At 44.4% G+C, this 18,424-nt stretch overlaps 1 protein-coding gene across 3 annotated transcripts in view; it reads left to right on the top strand.

Moving 5' to 3' along the window:
* NUF2 (NUF2 component of NDC80 kinetochore complex) overlaps positions 1-1,959 on the top strand; it is a 30,036-nt gene extending 28,077 nt beyond the window's left edge. For all 3 annotated transcript variants that reach the window (XM_040460902.1, XM_040460903.1, XM_040460904.1), the window contains one exon: positions 1,610-1,959. In XM_040460902.1, coding sequence (XP_040316836.1) covers positions 1,610-1,744 — 135 coding nt within the window. In that variant the 3' untranslated portion in view covers positions 1,745-1,959. The remainder of the gene's footprint in view (positions 1-1,609) is intronic.
* Positions 1,960-18,424: the final 16,465 nt, after the last annotated feature.

Raw genomic sequence — 18,424 nt, 5'->3', positions numbered from 1 at the left:
ACAGAGAGAGACAGAGCATGAACGGGGGAGGGGCAGAGAGAGAGGGAGACACAGAATCGGAAGCAGGCTCCAGGCTCTGAGCCATCAGCCCAGAGCCTGACGCGGGGCTCGAACTCACGAACCGCGAGATCGTGACCTGGCTGAAGTCGGACGCTTAACCGACTGCGCCACCCAGGCGCCCCTGTTTGATTTATTTTCTTAATGATTCACATCCCATAGTTGTAGTAATTTGATGCCCAATCAGATCTTAGAAATCTAAATAAGACTCTTCTATTTTTGTATTAGGATTTAATAACTATCTGTGTTTGGATTTGGGGAAGTGTTTAGCCTTAAGCATCTATTTATATTCACGGAATCTTGAGCAGGAGTGCTCACACTTGCATAGATGTCAGAGTCTGGAAATAGTTTTGTTCTTTTTGGAAACACTGTGAACTGCAATATATTAAATTATAACCTATATAGTTTGTTCAAAAACAGGTAGTATCTACACTAAAATTTAAGCTTAGGTAAGTAGTGGGGCACCTGGGTGGCTCAGTTGGCTAAGCATCTGACTCTCCATAGCGGCTCAGGTGGTGATCTCAGGGTCCTGGGATTGAGCCCCGCATCGAGCTCCACGGTCCTTGCTTAGTGCAGAGCCTGCTTGGGATTCTCTCTCTCCCTCTGTCTCTGCTCCTCCATCGCTCGCACGTGCATTCTCTCTGTTTCTCTTAAAACAAATAAACGTTTTAAAACAAACAAAAAACCCCTAAGGTCAGTAGTAGACAAAGTATAGGTTTAAGAAAAAGTTAATGGGAGGGACGATTAAAATTAAGAACATTATCCCCGTCACACCCATTTACTGCTTTTTCTTCCCATCGGAAAAGGACTGCTGTCTGCTATTTTATTTCAGTGATGAAACTATAAACTTTCAGAATGCCACTTTTTCTTGTACCGAGGTTTGAGAATTGTTTTGTTCAAGAAGAAGGAATAATATGAAGGTCAAAATCATACTATGTAAAGTACGAGAGAGAAGAGAATGCATGGAGGCCAACTGGCTTCTTTTATTTTATTCCATCTATAAAAATTGTTGTCTCGTGGTTTTCTAAATTCTTAGCCCATCCCCATATGTTTCTATGAGAACTCATTATTGCTTATTAGAATTACCTGATGGCTTTAGTAAAGCGGCTCTACCATGTATTTTCCAGTCCTCCCGATTACTTCTTAGACCTGCGTACACAGCTTTTTAGTGGTGATCGGGGCCAGATGCACAGGGTGTAGTGGTATATACAGTCAGTAACCCAGGTACTTGCCTGGTACAGATGAAAAGCTCCAAAGTAGGAACTCTTCCTTGACAATTAGAAGTACGTTCTTGACATCGTGGAATCCAAGGCGTTGTTGTGCACATCTCTGCTTTCTTCTGAGTAGCGGACTTTTTCGATGTGTCTGCCCAGCTTGCAGAAGGAATTTTTAAAACGAGTCGGTACACGCGTGCGTGTGTGTGCATGTACGATCGTTGGGGCTTTAAAATATGACTAATGCATATTAACGAGATGGTGAGAGTTCTTGCCACTCATTATCAGGTTAGCTTGATGCATGGGATAATCCTTACTCCAGCTCATTTTCCACCTAGGAAATCTTTCTGAGTTTGAAAGCTGCTTTGGAGAAGTACCATGAAGGCATTGAAAAGGCAGCAGAGGACTGTGGTGCTAAAATCGAGGAGAAAACGGCTGAACTGAAGAAGAACATGTTCAGAACGTCGGCTTGATTAACGCAGGCACTTGTCTTTCCGCAAGCAGCTAGCCGCCTTCCTTTTACATTGGGAAAGAGGACAGTTCGGTTGAAGTTCTTGGAAGTATCGGAAGCAGCACGTAATGTTGGCTCAGCCGTTTTCACGGGCTCTTATAGGTTGTTATTTTGTAAGAGAATACGTGTAATGTAGACTTTCATTAACTTACAATTAAAATAACCTGTGCAGCTGTTCATGTGTCTCCTCTGCCCCTGGTTGTCAGTAGTTGGAATAAGACAAAAATGGGTGCACTGGAATGCAAAATCTTCCTGTTGCCTTCTGCTGCCTTTGCTTTGTTTGTGGACATCAGGAGGTGTGGTATCCCTGAGCAGCATGGTCCGGGTCTTGTTCGCTGCTCACTTGGGCAACGCGCGTACATATTTCTGTTACTGCTCCGTGGGTCCCGAGAGACGGAACGGGCGAGCCAAGATTTGAACCGGGCTCTGTTTGGTACTGGAGTGCCGAACGTGTGTGCTGTACCACTTTCTAGCGTGATTACTTGCGAGAGAAGGTTTGAGTGTGGCGGTCCAGTTCTTCACTGATGCTTCACTTAAAAATAAACTGTCAGTTTTTCCACCAGCAAAAATGGGATTATTCAGTAATAGCAGGGAATTGCAGTTCAGGACGTGTGGGCAATGGCGGGACCACAGGAGGGTCCGGCAAACGAGAGGAACACTGTCTCCAGAAAAGATGGATGTCGGGAGGGGTCGTTTGATCCCAGGTCCATTGGAGAAAAGTGAGAGTTGAAGGCGATGATGGTTTCTCGTCGGCTGAGTTGCCAGCGTGGTCTCTTCCTGGTAGGAGATGCAGAGCTCATCGCTCCCTGTTGGATGACGATTCCTTACTGTGGACGATTCTTTTGTTGGGATCTGCAGCTGGCGTTCTTCCAGTGATCGATGTTGAGAGGTAGGGCTCCCCCTTCTAGCCTCCAGACCCCACTGTGGTGAGGTTTCCTTTTATTCATGTTCACGGCGCCATGACATCTTTATGAGGAAAATGAGGTAAAATGTGCCAAGTGCCTAGAAGAGTGCCATGGTAGATATCAATACATATTCCATATTAGCATCTGGAGTCATGGGAAGTCCGGGTATTTCTGTCTCTGTCAGAGATAATAAAATATTAGTGCATGTAGAGACCAGCCTTTCAGTGAGAAGAAAAGCCCTGGAATGGAGGCCCTGGAAAAATCTAGGTGTCCAGGGGGGGATAGTTGGGCTAAGGCTGAACTATTGCGCTGTTCCTTTCTTGCTTCTTTTTAAATAGTTAGAATTTTAAGCCTTTAAAAGGTCTGTTTATGAGGCTAGGTAACAGGTGTGAACATGACCATGTCTCTTTTTATTTTATTTTATTAAAAAAATTTTTTTTTTAACATTTATTTATTTTTGAGAGAGAGAGAGACAGCATGGGAGCAGGGGAGGTGCAGAGAGGGAGACACAGAATCCGAAGCAGGTTCCAGGCTCTGAGTTGTCAGCCCAGAGCCTGACATGGGGTTTGAACTCAGGAACTGCGAGATCATGGCCTGAGCTGAAGTCAGACGCTTAACTGACTGGGCCACCCAGGCACCCCTAAACAATTTTTTTTTAATGTTTATTTATTATTGAGAGAGAGCACAAGTGGGGGAAGAGCAGAGAGAGAGGGAGACACAGAGTCCGAAGCAGGCTCCAGGCTCTGAGCTGTCAGCACAGAGTCTGACACGGGGCTCGAACCCACCAGCTGTGAGATCATGACCTGAGCCGAAGTCGGACACTCAACCCACTGAGCTACCCAGGCGCCCCTCTCTTTCTTTTTATATTTAAAAGTTTAACCCCCTGGACCTATCTCCACCTTTAAGCTGTTGTCCCCCACCCCTACCCCCAACCAAGATACCACCTTACACTTGTCAGAGTGGCTAAAATAAAAAAGAGAGGGAAGAAGCGTTGGCAAGGGTGTTGAGAAAAAGGAACACTCATGCACTGTTGGCGGGAATGTAAATTGGTGCAGCCACTGTGGAAAACGGTATGGAGGTTCCTCACAAAATTAAAAATAAAATAGAATATGTCGCAGTAATTCCACTACTGGGTATTGGAAACACTAATTCAGGGAGCCACATGGGCCCCTATGTCTATGGCAGCATCATTTAGAAAGGCCAAGATAGAGAAGCAACCCAAGTGTCCATCGATAGATGAATGGACATAAGGTGTGTGTGTGTGTGTGTGTGTGTGTATATATATATATATGTGTTTCAGAATATTACTCAGCCATAAAAAAGAATGAGATCTTGCCATTTGCAACAACATGGATGGACCTAGAGAGTATAATGCTAAGTGAAATTGGACATATGATTTCACTCAGGCGGAATTTGAGAAACAAAAAAAAGGGAAAAATAAAAAACAGACCCTGGAATACAGAGAGCAAACTGCTTGTCACCAACGGGGAGAGGGGGAGGGGAGGGGATCAAGGGCACACTTACCATGATGAACACTGAGTCATGGATAGAATTGCTAAATCATGATATGGTCCACCTGAAACTAGTAACAGTTACCGTAACTGGTTAATTAATCTTCAAAAAGAACCGGATTTCTAGGAGACCGTAATCCTATCCATGTGAATCTGCTTCATTCTCTGCCCTTCATGACATTGTTCCTTCTATCCATGCTAATTTATTGGACTTTCTAAGATCACCAAAACATTACTAATATCACAGTTCCCTGGATACTTGTTCAAATCTCTATCTTTCTTCTTCTTATTTTTTTTTCCAACGTTTATTTATTTTTGGGACAGAGAGAGACAGAGCATGAACGGGGGAGGGGCAGAGAGAGAGAGGGAGACACAGAATCGGAAGCAGGCTCCAGGCTCCGAGCCATCAGCCCAGAGCCCGACGCGGGGCTCGAACTCACGGACCGCGAGATCACGAGATCCCGCGAGATCGCGAGATCGTGACCTGGCTGAAGTCGGACGCTTAACCGACTGCGCCACCCCGGCGCCCCTTTCTTACATTCCACCTGCCCAATACTTTTTTCTCTTTGTCTCCGTAGCACCACTTTCTTGGTTCTCTTCACTCCCTGTCCCTTTAAATGTTTTTCCCCCGGGGACCACTTTCAACGTTCTGAACCTCTGAACCTCTGAAGTGTTTGTGTTCTAGGCTTCTGCCCTTGATCTTCAACCCCTTACTTTTCCTTGAAAACTTGTATCTACACCCATAGCTTCCACCACAAGCTAAAAACATCTATGCAACTTTTACATGCACTATGTACGTTTAATTACATTTTTCCTGTTTCTCCTGAATTTCGCACCTGTATATCCTACAGTCAGTAGATGGTTTTAACCTTTTGGCATTCTGGTGGAGCCTAATGGGCCCTCTCAAAATGATGTTTTCCATGCATGAAATAAAATGCAGGATTGCAAGGGCAACCAATTAGATTCAAGCACGATTATCGAAATACTCAACTCACGTTCTGCTAAACAGTATCACTAACTACACTCTGCCCGTGTTGGAAAAGTAACTCCTCTGCTTTCCCTCTTGTGACACTCGCCTCACTCCTTCATATCATTTAGTTGCAAGAGCTGTGGCTCGATGGACCCCACTCTGCCTCTTGTCACGTCTTCACCCGTGGTGCAATTCGCATCCTCATTTCCTACCCGATGTTTGCCATGATCTTACCAGGATCCTGGTCTCACCACCCTCACAAAGGCATCAGGGCATTTTAAACATGCAAGTTAGATTATGTCAGCGATTTGTGCAAAGTCTTTTTGGATTTTCCAGCTGTGCCAGGGTGCCGTGGTGACCCCACGGGGGACCACAGGATAGTTGAGATTTGCAAAGGAAAACAGCGATAGTTGCTCCCTATTGGACACCATGGAAACTACTAGCCCAAGGTAGTCCAAAGTTTCAAAGTTAGATCACCCTGCATTCCTTTCCATGATACATCTTTATGAAGTGGGTTTCTGGCATTTGCTGTGATATTAAGTATCACGTGGAAATCATTATGGAGTAAGAAATGAGGGTAGTGAGGTGTAATCTGACTGCAAGTTTCCAGAGCAAGTTTCGAGAATGTGTACAATGCCCAACAGGCATGCGTATCCACTTAGTAACTCGTTATTTAAGAGCACAATAAAAATAGTCTTTCCGTTTTTGTGTTATTTTTCCTAAGCACACATTGTTAGGACATAAATGCCCCTTAAGTTGTTCTAATCTAACTACTTCTTAATGGACCTGTTTTTGTTTTGGTTTGGTTTGTTTTGGTTTGGTTTGGTTTGGTTTGGTTTGTTTTGTTTGGCCAAGGGGCACACTGAAAGAATCTCTGAAAGACGAAGGGCTTCATGAATGAGAAAGTCATGGGACCTCTCACTTACAGGATAAAGTAAATGTGATGAGTTCTATTAAGACCCTTCTTAATCCAGACTCTGGCCTTGTCTCTCACCATTTCTCATCACAACTTTAACTGGTTGAGTGTCCTTTTGGCGCATCTCACTTCCGCGAACTTTCTGTTTGCACGTGTTTTCTCCCTTAGCTTATGTTTTCCCTTTGTATGTTCATCTGGAAAGTACTCCTTTTTCAAGTCTCATTCCAAACTACAGCTGATACACCCTTTTAAACTTTATATCAGGTTTTCCTTTATATCTGTTATTATTTTCATTAATTTATATCATTGTGAGTTTTTACACATCTTCACTTGCTAGACTTAATGTTTCTTGAGGCCGTGTCTCCCCCAGTTCTCTCTAGTACTTTCTAGGGCAGCATCATGCTAAGCACCTGGTAGTCACTTATGTTTAGTTAAGGCACTGCCATTTTTTCCTCCCGTGACCAAATAATGTATCCATCGAGGCCAGGTTTATCTAAATCCAGCAAGAAACTTTATTCTCTCATCCTTTATTTGATTTATTTTTTATTTTTTTGTTAATTTTGAGAGAGAGAGAGAGAGAGAGAGAGAGAGAGAGAGAGAGAGAGAAGGCAGGAACAGGGGAGAGGCAGAGAGAGAGGGAGACACAGAATCCGAAGCAGGTTCCAGGCTCTGAACTGTCAGCACAGAGCCTGACACGGGGCCCGAACCCATGAACCACGAGATCATGACCTGAGCCGAAGTTGGACACCTGACTGACTGAGCCACCCAGACGCCCCCATATCTTTGGTCTTTTCTCGCACCAAACACCAACATATGTTCCGCTAGTTTGAGAGCTTTACTCTCCCCCCCCCCAAACAGGTAAGAAAACAAACACACACATTCAAGAAGCCCTCAGTGTAATCCAAATGATAACCTGTATTTGGCTGTTAACATTGAAGAATACAGTACAAAATTCGAAGTTTTTTTCCCAAAGCCTTCTTGAACATATATGACTTAGGTGAGCGGCGTAACGTTTTCAAGTTTATTCGCGGGGAAACTAGTGCTCTGAAGGAAATAAATGGCATTGTGTGTGACACTCACTGCGGCCTGATCTTGAAGGACATTCTGCACGTATTTAGACTCTAGCCCTCTTGTAGGAATCCAGCCACTTAGCTGTATGCAGAGCAAATATTTAATTTCAAATTCAACTGACATATTTCAAGGAGCTAATCCATTTTATGACAAAGCAAGGGAAATTGAAATATGCACCTTGCAGGCTAAACTTAATACATCTGATTTTAGCTTCGCGGGATGTTTCCTATTTTTAGTAAGACCAGAAAAGTTTTATATGAAATTCCATTTCAAATTCAGGGCCCGCCACCTACTTCAATTAAGTTGGCTCTGTCCCTTTGATTGAAAACAGGACTCTGTTCTGCCTACCCATATTGCCACCAGGGGGCATAACGCAACTTGCATAACCAATGCTAGAATAACTTGGTTTTCAGATTTGAAAGCTGACAAATTTAAAGTGATAGCAACGACTGGAAAAAAAAAAAAAAAACAAACCAAAAACCAGTGTCAGAAAGAACTGAGAGACAATCTATTTAGAGTCAAAATAGATTCTAAACAGTAACTTAAAATTATTTAAAATTTTGCTACATGGATAATTCTTCCCAAAGCTCCAATTTCTGACCCGGTTTTATTATCTTTTTAACATTATTTTATATATTTTTATTAGAGTGTGTGAGCTGGGGAGAGGGACAGAGGAAGAGAGAGAGAATCTCAGGCAGGCTCCACGTTCAGGGCAGAGCCTGACTCGGGGCCCAATCCCACGGCCCCTGGGATCACGGACTGAGCCTAAATCAAGAGTCAGACACTCCACTGACTGAGCCACCCAGGGGCCCCTTAAGATTATTTTATCTGAGTTATCCTCCTACTGCTTGGTTCTGGAATTCTAGCTCAGATTCCATGCAACTCTTAAAACCGACTTTTCCTGAGACAAGAATTTGAGATACCCATACGACGATGAGCGAGTCACTTAGGAAACAAACCCAGATCGCCACTGGCATCGATAACTCAGGGACATTCTTTTTTTCCAAGAAGATTACTGGTCACATCAGTCCCTCACATCGTCACCATCCTCTAATCCATTCACACTGCCTCCCCATAGATCTTCCTGAAATACAAACTTGGTCATCGCTTCCCCCACTGCTTAGGAATCTTTGCCGCTCGCCATTTCAGGATAACTCCAGGGCCCTTCGAAGGTCAATGCCGCAACGGAGGCAGTATGGTGTAGCACAGTAGTTCCCAGACTGAGTGTCACGTTTGTGAAACATGCCTTGATTTGGTGCATCTCTGGGAATCTACTCTTGAAACAAGTGACTAAGCGACTCTAATAACAGGGAGCCTTGGGGATCGCTTTATGAAGCTTTGCCCTGCGATTTCTTGTTTCCTTCTTAATTTTTTTTATTATGTTAAAATTATTTATTTTTAGTTTTTACTTTTTCTCTAAATAGAACTTATTGTCAGGTTGGCTAACATACAGTGTATCCAGTGTGCTCTTGGTTTCGGGAGTAGATTTCCCGCGATTCGTTGCTTACATACAACACCCAGTGCTCATCCCCACGAGTGCCCTCCTCACTGCCCATCACCCATTTTCCCCTCTCCCCCCGCCACCCCCCATCAACCTTCAGTTTGTTCTCTGTATTTAAAAGCCTCTTAAGGTTTGCCTCCCTCTTCTGTTTGAAACTTTTTTTTCCCCTTCCCTTCCCCCATGGCCTTCTGTTGCTATGTGATTAAGAGCATCGGCGTTAGAATTAGCCCTCATATTACTTTATCATAAAATGGGAGTAATGACTACATCTCTAGCATAAGGACCGAGGGAGTTTGGGAAAGCAATTAGCACGGTGCCTGCCACATAGCACATATTCAAATGGCAGCGGGTGCTGCTATAGATATAACTGTTGGTAGATCGCTCCGGGGACCAATCTGATATGCTTTCTATCTTCTGCGCCACCTCTACTGCAATCCTTTACACCTGCTTGGTGCCGAATGAGTAAATGTTTGCCGAATTAAAGAATCTGGTCTGCTTGACCACAACGGGCGCAAGACCCTAAAGCAAATAGTTCATAGGGAAAGAAATCAGCCTTGTATTTTCAGTGCAGGGAACAAAGGTCATGACACTCTTATCTTACCAGGGAGGAGCAGGTGCACGTGTAGAAAAGGTGCAGACTTCCCTTGGCTCCACAGGGTGTCGCTGCTGGCTCTTCTTTCCAGGTTAAGCGTAGGTGTAAGAATGATACCAGGAGGGTTCTCAGACCTCCAGGTCGATCAGAATCACCTGGAGGGCTCAACCAGCTTATTGCCCCAGCCTTTCTGATTCCGAAGGGCTGGGTGGGGCTCTAGAACGTGCACTTCAGTCAAGTTCCCGGGTGAAGCTGGTGCTGCTGGCTCGGGGTCCCAGTTGCAGAATCACTACTTTAAGGGGCATCCACCCACAGCGGGGTGAGGTTTTTTTACAGGTCTCCTTATGCGTGCAAGTCAGCTAGAGCTCTTCTCTTGTTAAAATAGTCATTTAGTGGGTCTGGGTGGGACCTGATACCTTGCATTTCTAAAAAGGAGGTGACCCTGGGGCGCCTGGGCGGCTCAGTCGGTTAAGCGTCCAACTTCAGCTCAGGTCATGATCTCCGGGTTTGTGGGTTCAAGCCCTGCGTCGGGCTCTGCTGACAGCTCAGAGCCTGGAGCCTGCTTCGGATTCTGTGTCTCCTTCTCTCTCTGCCCCTTCCCCGCTCACGCTTTGTCTCACTCTGTCTCTCAAAAATAAACAAATGAAAAAAAAAATTTTTTTTTTAAAAGGTCTTTTGGAAAGACCTTCAAACCCCGTGTTTACAGCTGACCAGCCGTGTGAACTGGGACACCCAGCCTAAGGTTCCTCATTTGCGAATCAAGGACCGTAGTGTCTTTACCTCGCAACGTTGCCGTGAGGGTTAAAATCAGATGATAAATGCGAACTACTTAGCACTCTTCGTAAACAGCTGTCATTACTAGTAAAGTCCAAGAAATAGAGGCAACAGAAATGGCTGTGGCACGTGCGAGGTGAGATTTTACAGTCCAAAAGAAATAGAATCTAACCAGAAAAACAAGTCCTACTGTACTCGTGATTCCAGCCACCCACTACCAGTGTTGACGTACTGCTACAGCTCTATCAGCAGGCAAAGGAGAGAGGATTCAGAGAAGACTGAGATGCTTAAAACTTTCCTTTCGACCAGATTCGAAGAAAAAAAATGGCATGGGAATGTTAATCCCTCTTAAAAAGTTCTCCGAACTCCATTGCATTTTTCCGGGAGGGTGAAGTTGTCCAACGTCACCAAAGCAACTTTATATATCAGTTCTTTGGAAGCCAGAGACTGTGTTTTTTAATCTTTAGAACTTCGCACATAATGGAAGCGAAGTCATATTTGGTAAACAACTGAGTGAAGAAACTTCACTGTATTCAAAGGTATAATAGGGTTGCCCCTCATTGGTTTCTTCCATGAATTCTCCTCCTTCCAATGGCTCCCCATTGTCGTAGTTTTAGAGCCACACGTCCCACATTCCGGAAACCACTCCGTTCTGGGCAAACCAGGATGGGTGGCCTCCCTAGACATGTCTTATACATGAAGCCCTGTTCGCCCCACGCTCCTACCCCTGGCTGGGCTTTCTTCACTTTTACAAAGCCTAGGCCCCCTCCCCCTCTTCTTTTTTTTTTTTTTTTAATTTTTTTTTTTTAACGTTTTATTTATTTTTGAGACCGAGAGACAGAGCATGAACGGGGGAGGGGCAGAGAGAGAGGGAGACACAGAATCGGAAGCAGGCTCCAGGCTCTGAGCCATCAGCCCAGAGCCCGACGTGGGGCTCGAACTCACCGACCCCGAGATCGTGACCTGAGCCGAAGTCGGATGCCCAACCGACTGAGCCACCCAGGCGCCCCCCTCCCCCTCTTCTTCACTCGATAACTCAAACCACATCTACTAAGAGTCCACGTTATACCGGGTCCAATACGAGTGCCTTGAAAGAAGTGAATGCGTGATTCCTGCTCTCAAGAAGGATCCCTGGATGTTTGTCAACTCTTAGACTTTCTCTCCGTCCACGTGTTGTTAGTTGTCCCGTTCGCTCCAATCCGGGCGTTAGTACTCCGTGGCTGTGTCACCAGTTAGGTCACCCGGGCTGACTCTTGTGGCACAGCTAGTCCGGCCCCTGCCAGCAAAGAGAAGGATGACTTTTTTGCTTCACTTTTTTATGTCCAGGGTGAAGGGAAACTACCAAGGTTCCTGTGAGTGAAGATTCTTTCTCCAACTGCCCAGAAAGGTGGGCAGGGGGGCAAGGCCAGAGCGCATGCTCTCATACCCTACAGAGCATCTGCCCAGGGGTACACCTCGCCCCTCACACCTGTCCCTCTGTGGGATCTAGGCATTCGAGGAAAAAAACCCCTGTCATCTATGCACTCAGCCATAGAGCCCCTCAGCCCCTGTACCACATCCCAGCGCCCCCCTTTTGTAAGTGCAGTACCTGGAAAGGGAAAAAATACAAACCTTGGACTTTGGCTGGAGCTACTCCCCCTGGCTGTGACTTTTAACTATGTAATGACACAGCAAAAAGGTTGGTGGTATTCTAGAACTCTGTGTAACTTCTCTATATCTGCAATTTGAAATATAAAAATATGAGCGCGTGGGTGGCTTAGGCAGTTAAGCGTCTGACTTTGGCTCAGGTCATGATCTCGAGGTTTGTGAGTTCGAGCCCCATGTGGGGCTCTGTGCTGATGGCTCGGAGCCTGGAGCCTGCCTTGGATTCTGTGTCTCCCGGAGACTGCTTTGAATTCTGTGTGTGTGTCTCTCTCTCTCTCTCTTTGTCCCTTCCCTGCTCGGGCTCTGTCTGTCTCTCTCTCAAAAATAAATAAACACCAAAAAATTAATTAATTAAAAAATAAAATATAAAAATATTCGAGATCTTAGTTATTTGGAAAAAAAAATCTTCCAAATAGGATCTGACTTTTTTGGTCACTTTTAACAAAAGCAGTCAGATATTTATTAGCCACGTTTCCAGAATTTTGGAGCCCAAAGCATGAACTCTACAAGCCAGGGGCAATGCCAGCGACTTAGATCTGCAGATTCTGGTGAGCACGGTTTCTGGGTTCCCTTATAGGAAATACAAATACGGTTCTTTTCCCACCGTTGTTTCTTCTGTGGCTCTCTGGGATTACCACCAGCCTTTTGCCCCATATATTTTTTTTCTTTGAAACTCAAGACCCGCCTATCCTACCCTAGTCCCCGCGATTTGGCAGTTATATAGCATGCCCCGAATGGCTGACTTTCCTTAGCAGGCCCACTAAGTCTTTTCTGCCTCCATCAACCCCACGAGAAATGTCCCCTCGAAGTCTTTCAAATAGATCATTGGCATGTGTGGTGAGGCAGCCCTGTTCTAATTGGAAGGGGGTTAGGAATCCAGGTCAGACTTAGAGTACCCACTGAGAAGTTTTCCCTAACTCTTACGGATAAAAATATTTCTCATTTTCTATTTTCCTGAAGGCGACCATTTTTTTTTTTTCTGGTTATAAGAGAATTTTTCCTAAGGAATTATAAACATCTGACATGGGGTCCCAGCCCAGAAACCCTGAAACAATAGGCTATGTTTTAATTGATACAAATCACAGTAGTGAGCATTAGTTTCAATATAATGAAAACTCTATAATGTGCTTCATTTCTCAAGAGCTAGTTGAATCTACTCTGCGTATTCAGAATATCAAGCAGACTCTTTAGTTTGTTAAATATTTGGTTGTAACACTTAAATGATCAAAATCTTTACATAGGGATTGAACGTGAAGACATTTCTGTTGTTCCAAAAGAAAGGTATTATATTTCAGAAATCTACAAGGCTACTACATTGTGAAATATAATAACAGCATCCCTATACTGTCACCTAATTTATTTATTTATTTATTTTTTAAGGTTTATTTATTTTTGAGACAGAGAGAGACAGAGGATGAACATGGGAGGGGCAGAGAGAGAGGGAGACACAGAATCCGAAACAGGCTCCAGGCTCTGAGCGGTCAGCACAGAGCCCAACGCGGGGCTCAAACTCAGGGACTGTGAGATCATGACCTGGGCCGAAGTCGGACGCTTAACCGACCAAGCCACCCAGGCGCCCCTACTGTCACCTAATTTAAAAGAGAACACATAGGGATACCTGGGTGGCTCAGTTGGTTGAGTGTCCAACTTCGGCTCAGGTCACAATCTCACGGTTCGTGAGTTCGAGCGCCGCATCAGGCTCTGTGCTGACAGCTCAGAGCTTGGAGCCTGCTTCGGATTCTCTCTCTCTCTCTCTCTCTCTGTCCCTCCCCTGCTTGCACTCTCTCTCTCTCAAAAATAAACATTAAAAAAGATTGTTTTTTTTAAAAGTGGTTATCAAGCTGGAGCAGGAGGGGAAATGCTAAACAAGGAAAGAAAAAGGACCAACACAACGATCTAGCTCTGTAAACAGACAGTATATGGGGACCTATGGTGGAGAGACTTGTCAGGAAATGTATTTTGGATTTTAATAAGGTCTTCATGAACTGAGGCAGTGTTTATGAACTAAAGTAGCCAAGGGATCTCTATTGGTAAACAGTAAGCAGAAAAGTCACGGAACTAACACTCTGTACCCCCCTTAAAAACCCAGGGTCAGAGAGGGGCCCCTGGGTGGCTCAGTCGGTTAAGTGTCTGACTTTGGCTCCAGTCTTGTTGTTCTTTGGGACAATAAAATGATCGTCTGCCATCTTCTGCTTTGATGGCTTTCCCAATAAAGTTGCTTTCTTTATGCCAACATCTTGCCTTTCAACCTACTTGCCTGTCATGTGGCCGGCAGGACAAGCTTGGACTCCGTTGTCTTTACAGAGGAAGGTTGTGAGCCCTGGTCCAGTAGATAAAGGTGAATGCACTGGAAAGCATGCCACTGTCACATATGGCTTCAAAAGAAAAAGTGCACCTAGTCTCTTCTGTCATTTTCTTAACATCACCAGCCTATATATGTTGCAACTCCTTACCTCTTCCTATTTTAAAAGAGCCAATAACAAAATATACAGAATATTTAAAAATAGTCTGATTTAGGGGCGCCTGGGTGGCTCAGTCGGTTAAGTGGCCAACTTCAGCTCAGGTCTTGATCTCGCGGTTCGTGGGTTCGAGCCCCACGTCGGGCTCTGTGCTGGCAGCTCGGAGCCTGGAGCCTGCTTCGGAGTCTGTGTCTCCCTCTCTCTTTCTGCGCCTCCCCTGCTTGTGCTCTGCCTCTTTCTGTCTCTCAAAAATAAATGTTTAAAAACAAAAAAAAAGTAGTCTGGTTTAATGTAGGTCCCAAATAATGCCATCATTCTATCTTCAATCTACCCATACAGGAATAGATTTTATTTCCTAAACATTTCTACCAAAAATTGCCTCCAGGGTCATCAACTATTTAGGGACGGAGAAAGTGTCTGAATTCCTTTGTAACCCACGCTTGCCTGCCTACGACCCCCTGCACCATGATTAGTGCTGTTCACGGAGGCCACTCCATGAATGTGGACTTTCGGCAGGTGGTTTTTATCGCGTGCTATTTACTTGCTTGAACTTTGTTTGTTTTTTTTTTTTTTAATTTTTTTTTCAACGTTTATTTATTTTTGGGACAGAGAGAGACAGAGCATGAACGGGGGAGGGGCAGAGAGAGACGGAGACACAGAATCGGAAACAGGCTCCAGGCTCCGAGCCATCAGCCCAGAGCCCGACGCGGGGCTCGAACTCACAGACCGCGAGATCGTGACCTGGCTGAAGTCGGATGCTTAACCGACTGCGCCACCCAGGCGCCCCTACCTGCTTGAACTTTGTAGGAAATAATTGGGGCCGACAGAGGGGCCCTAGGATGGGGGGGTGGGGGTCGGAGGGACAGGGGGAAGCTCTGAAGAAAGACGGTTCTAAAAGCATTTGCTAATTTACCACTTCTGGGGCTGCTGAAGCCACTTTCAAATTTTGCAGCCTTTGACATTTCTGCAATTTTTTCCGTGTCTTTGCTGCTGTTCCAGTACCACAGATAAGAAAACCCTCAAACCTTGCTCTGTTCTGTAATAATGAGATTGGAAAGAAAAGATCTTTTTCATCTTTTTAACATTAAAAAAAATACTAGTCAAAGCCCAGCAGCTCCACAAATATTACTCATGTCGTTGGCAAGAAGAAAAGGGGACTTCTGAATTAAAAAAAAAAAAAAGGAAAAGACGAACACGGAGGCATTGTTTGCATATCAGGAAAATTAATCTACATAGGAAAGTGTAAGAGCCTGCAATTCAGAAAGCAAAGAATTAGGACAGCCCAGCTGAGAATAATTTCCTAGCCAGTTAATTTAATTGCATAAATCATTCCTTTGTTAGCAATAAAGAGATATAATTAAAATGAGATTACCTCTAGTTTCTATTCTCTAGAAACTAAAGGAATTGATTTTGGGCAAAGCATTCTTCCAAATACCGGATCGGCAAATTACATTTACCTTTTTAGAAAAGCTAAATTATTTTGCCCGTAATATCATGGTGGGTTTAATTAATTATAGATCTGCCATATGATCTTAAAGAAATAATTTATTTAATGTCCTTAGAACAGAAGTTTGCAATCATGTGTGTATCCCTTTGGTAGATGGTGTGCAGATTTTTACAAACAGGTCAGAAGTTGAACAGACAGCTGTCGGGAGGAATTGGAAGCAATATAATGATTGTTTGGGGTTTTGGTTTGCTGTCCTTATTTAAAATAAAAAACGCCACCACTAAGTATTGCATAATTTAACTGAACTCATTCAGGTTGGCTTTATTCTAAAATTGCTACTGGTAATTATTTGCTGTCTCCGAACCTGTGGGATTTAAAGAGCCTATAATTGTCTGTTAAATAGGGGGAAATCAGATCAAAGAGAAAGGCAAAAAGTCTCCTACTATAAAGCACAGGTCTGCTGATCAGTCAATTGAATGTCAGAGAGAATTTGCAAGCTGTGACAGAGAAGAGGCTCATTTTCATGGTAATGAACTTGAATTTTTAAAAAATGTACTAAACTGTACTTACTTGCTGCAGAGTTTTAAAGTTCGTTGGCATTACTTGGCAGCATGGATTTGAGCTGTGGTGGGAGGGAATCTCACCAGGCTTCAGAGGGCCTGGGCTCCGGGAAAACCATGCCCCGGTGCTATGACTGCCTGGAAAGTTCTCGGACCAGGTCCCCGCCTCGCCGCAGGTGGCCATCTTTCCCTTTGAAACTGCAATCAATTTCAGGTTAGGGGTTCCTAGAGATCGGTGACATGCCTTGTCCTCATGGAGGGCTGTAATAAAGGCTTCGACTGTATTCCTAATGTTTTCTTTTTTAAGTTAGGTGATGATGGTACAGGGATGTTTGTTATTATTCACAATGTGGTAAACTTACATATTCCTGAAAGAGAAATACTTTTTTACAAAAGTTTTATTTATCCATTTTTGAGAGGTAGAGAGAGGCAGAGAGAGAGGAGAGAGAGAGAATCCCAAGCAGGCTCCATGCTGTTAGCACAGAGCCCGATGCAGGACTCAGTCCCAGGAACTGCGAGATTATGACCCGAGCCGACGTCAAGAGTTGGTTGCTTAACCGACTGAGCCCTCCCAGGCACCCAGTTAAATACTTTTCTTAAAGGAAAACAGAATGTTGTAAAATGCCCAGATTCATTTTTATGCTGGATAACATGGCTGGTGTGGCTGTTGGAAGTTGACATTATTGACCTGTTAGAACAAGAAGTGCACCACCATTTATTTGAATTCCTGGCTCGTGAAGGCAGCCAGAGGAGAAAATTAGCCCAGTGCTCAGGAGAAATGAGATCTTCCTGCATGATTTCCACTGCTCCCTGAAGATCTTCCGGAGGAGCTGGACAGTGAGAAAGACCATCTAGACACTTCTGCACTCTCCTGTTCTCTCCCCAGGACAGAACAGGTGGATCTGAGTTCCTTCTGCTTAAAAAGTCACAGAAGGTTCCCGTCTCCACCAAGGCGGTTGCTATGAGGGACATCTGGATCCAACTGCTAGAACAGGGTCCAGCCCTTAGATTCCCAAATGCCTGCTAGACCTTCCACCTAATGCCACAACTTTCAGTGTCAAATTCCCTCTCTTTGCTCACTGCTTGGCCGGTCCCTTGTCACCCTTTCAGTGTGTTCAAAGCTGGCGTCACCTCCTTCCGTATGCCTAGTCTTTGTGTCTAAAACCGGTGACTTGAGCAGGCCGTTAATGCAGCAAAAGTAACTAAAAAGTAATGTGAGGTTAACCAACAAATGCTCTCCTTTATTTGCAAAGTCTAGACTGAAAAATTAATGGTGGAGGACATATTTAGTGTTAAAATCGTGGCTTCAGCCAAAATTGCTATGGACTCGAAAGGACATTACATTGTTAGGAATAGAAACAACTCTTACCCTTGGGTGGTTTCAACCTTATTACCTGATGCTGGATAATCTCTGCTAGTTAATCCCAACTTTAGGCAACTTGGATCCTGTTGTACATTTTGGTTTTCTTAATCCACATCAATCGGATGGAGATTCTGACTTGCTCCCCCAATACTGTGGCTTTGTTCATTCTATTTTCTATTCAGTAGGTATACTTTCTGTTCAGTAAGTTTACTCATGGGTGGCACAGATAATGTTGCTAATTAACTCAAGTATACCGAGGGGTATCCCAAGATGCGACACCCGGTCCCAGGCCCATCAAATGTGATGCCTGTCCTGAAGATACATCTGAAAGTATTTATCAGTGTTACCGAATGTAACTAGAATACTTGGGATATCCTGGGCCATCTCCTGAGTGCATTGGTCTGATTTGGGGACATCATGACATTCATCCTCATCATGTGGAGAGTGTTTCATAGGCTGCCCACCTAGATTACCGATGAAGGAACTTAGGGCCAGAGAAGTTGAACAGCCCATGGGTAGCCCAAGTACAAGAAGCAAATTCCCAGCAGTTCCTGATGGCGGTCTCTGGCTTTCCTACTTCAGACCCCATTCAGTTACCTGATGTGGACCAGGGAAGAGTGAGCTGATGTTTCATCAAGTTACTTTGCCATAGAAGGCTTTCATTTTTGTAATGTTTGAAAATAGCTTCAAAATACCCACCAGCCCACAAGTATTTTATGAACTGTAAAGAGTTTTAAGGGCTTTATCTTTGCAAGCCCCAATGAGGCTTGGTACAATCTGTCTCTGTCCTAGCGTTGGTCATTTGGCTGCACCCATGGGTCAAGCGCATCACTTCCTCTCCTTAGTGGTCCAGACCATTACAACCACCTCCCTCTTCTGTGTCCCACGATGTCCTTTGTCCCACGATGGTCTGTTGTTATTTCCCTACA

The sequence above is a fragment of the Herpailurus yagouaroundi genome, unplaced genomic scaffold (genome assembly GCF_014898765.1).
Source record: "Herpailurus yagouaroundi ecotype Mexico unplaced genomic scaffold, PumYag 253, whole genome shotgun sequence".
NCBI lineage: Eukaryota > Metazoa > Chordata > Mammalia > Carnivora > Felidae > Herpailurus > Herpailurus yagouaroundi.
Note: the sequence above shows the minus strand (reverse complement) of the source record. Positions and strands in the feature narration are given on the sequence as shown.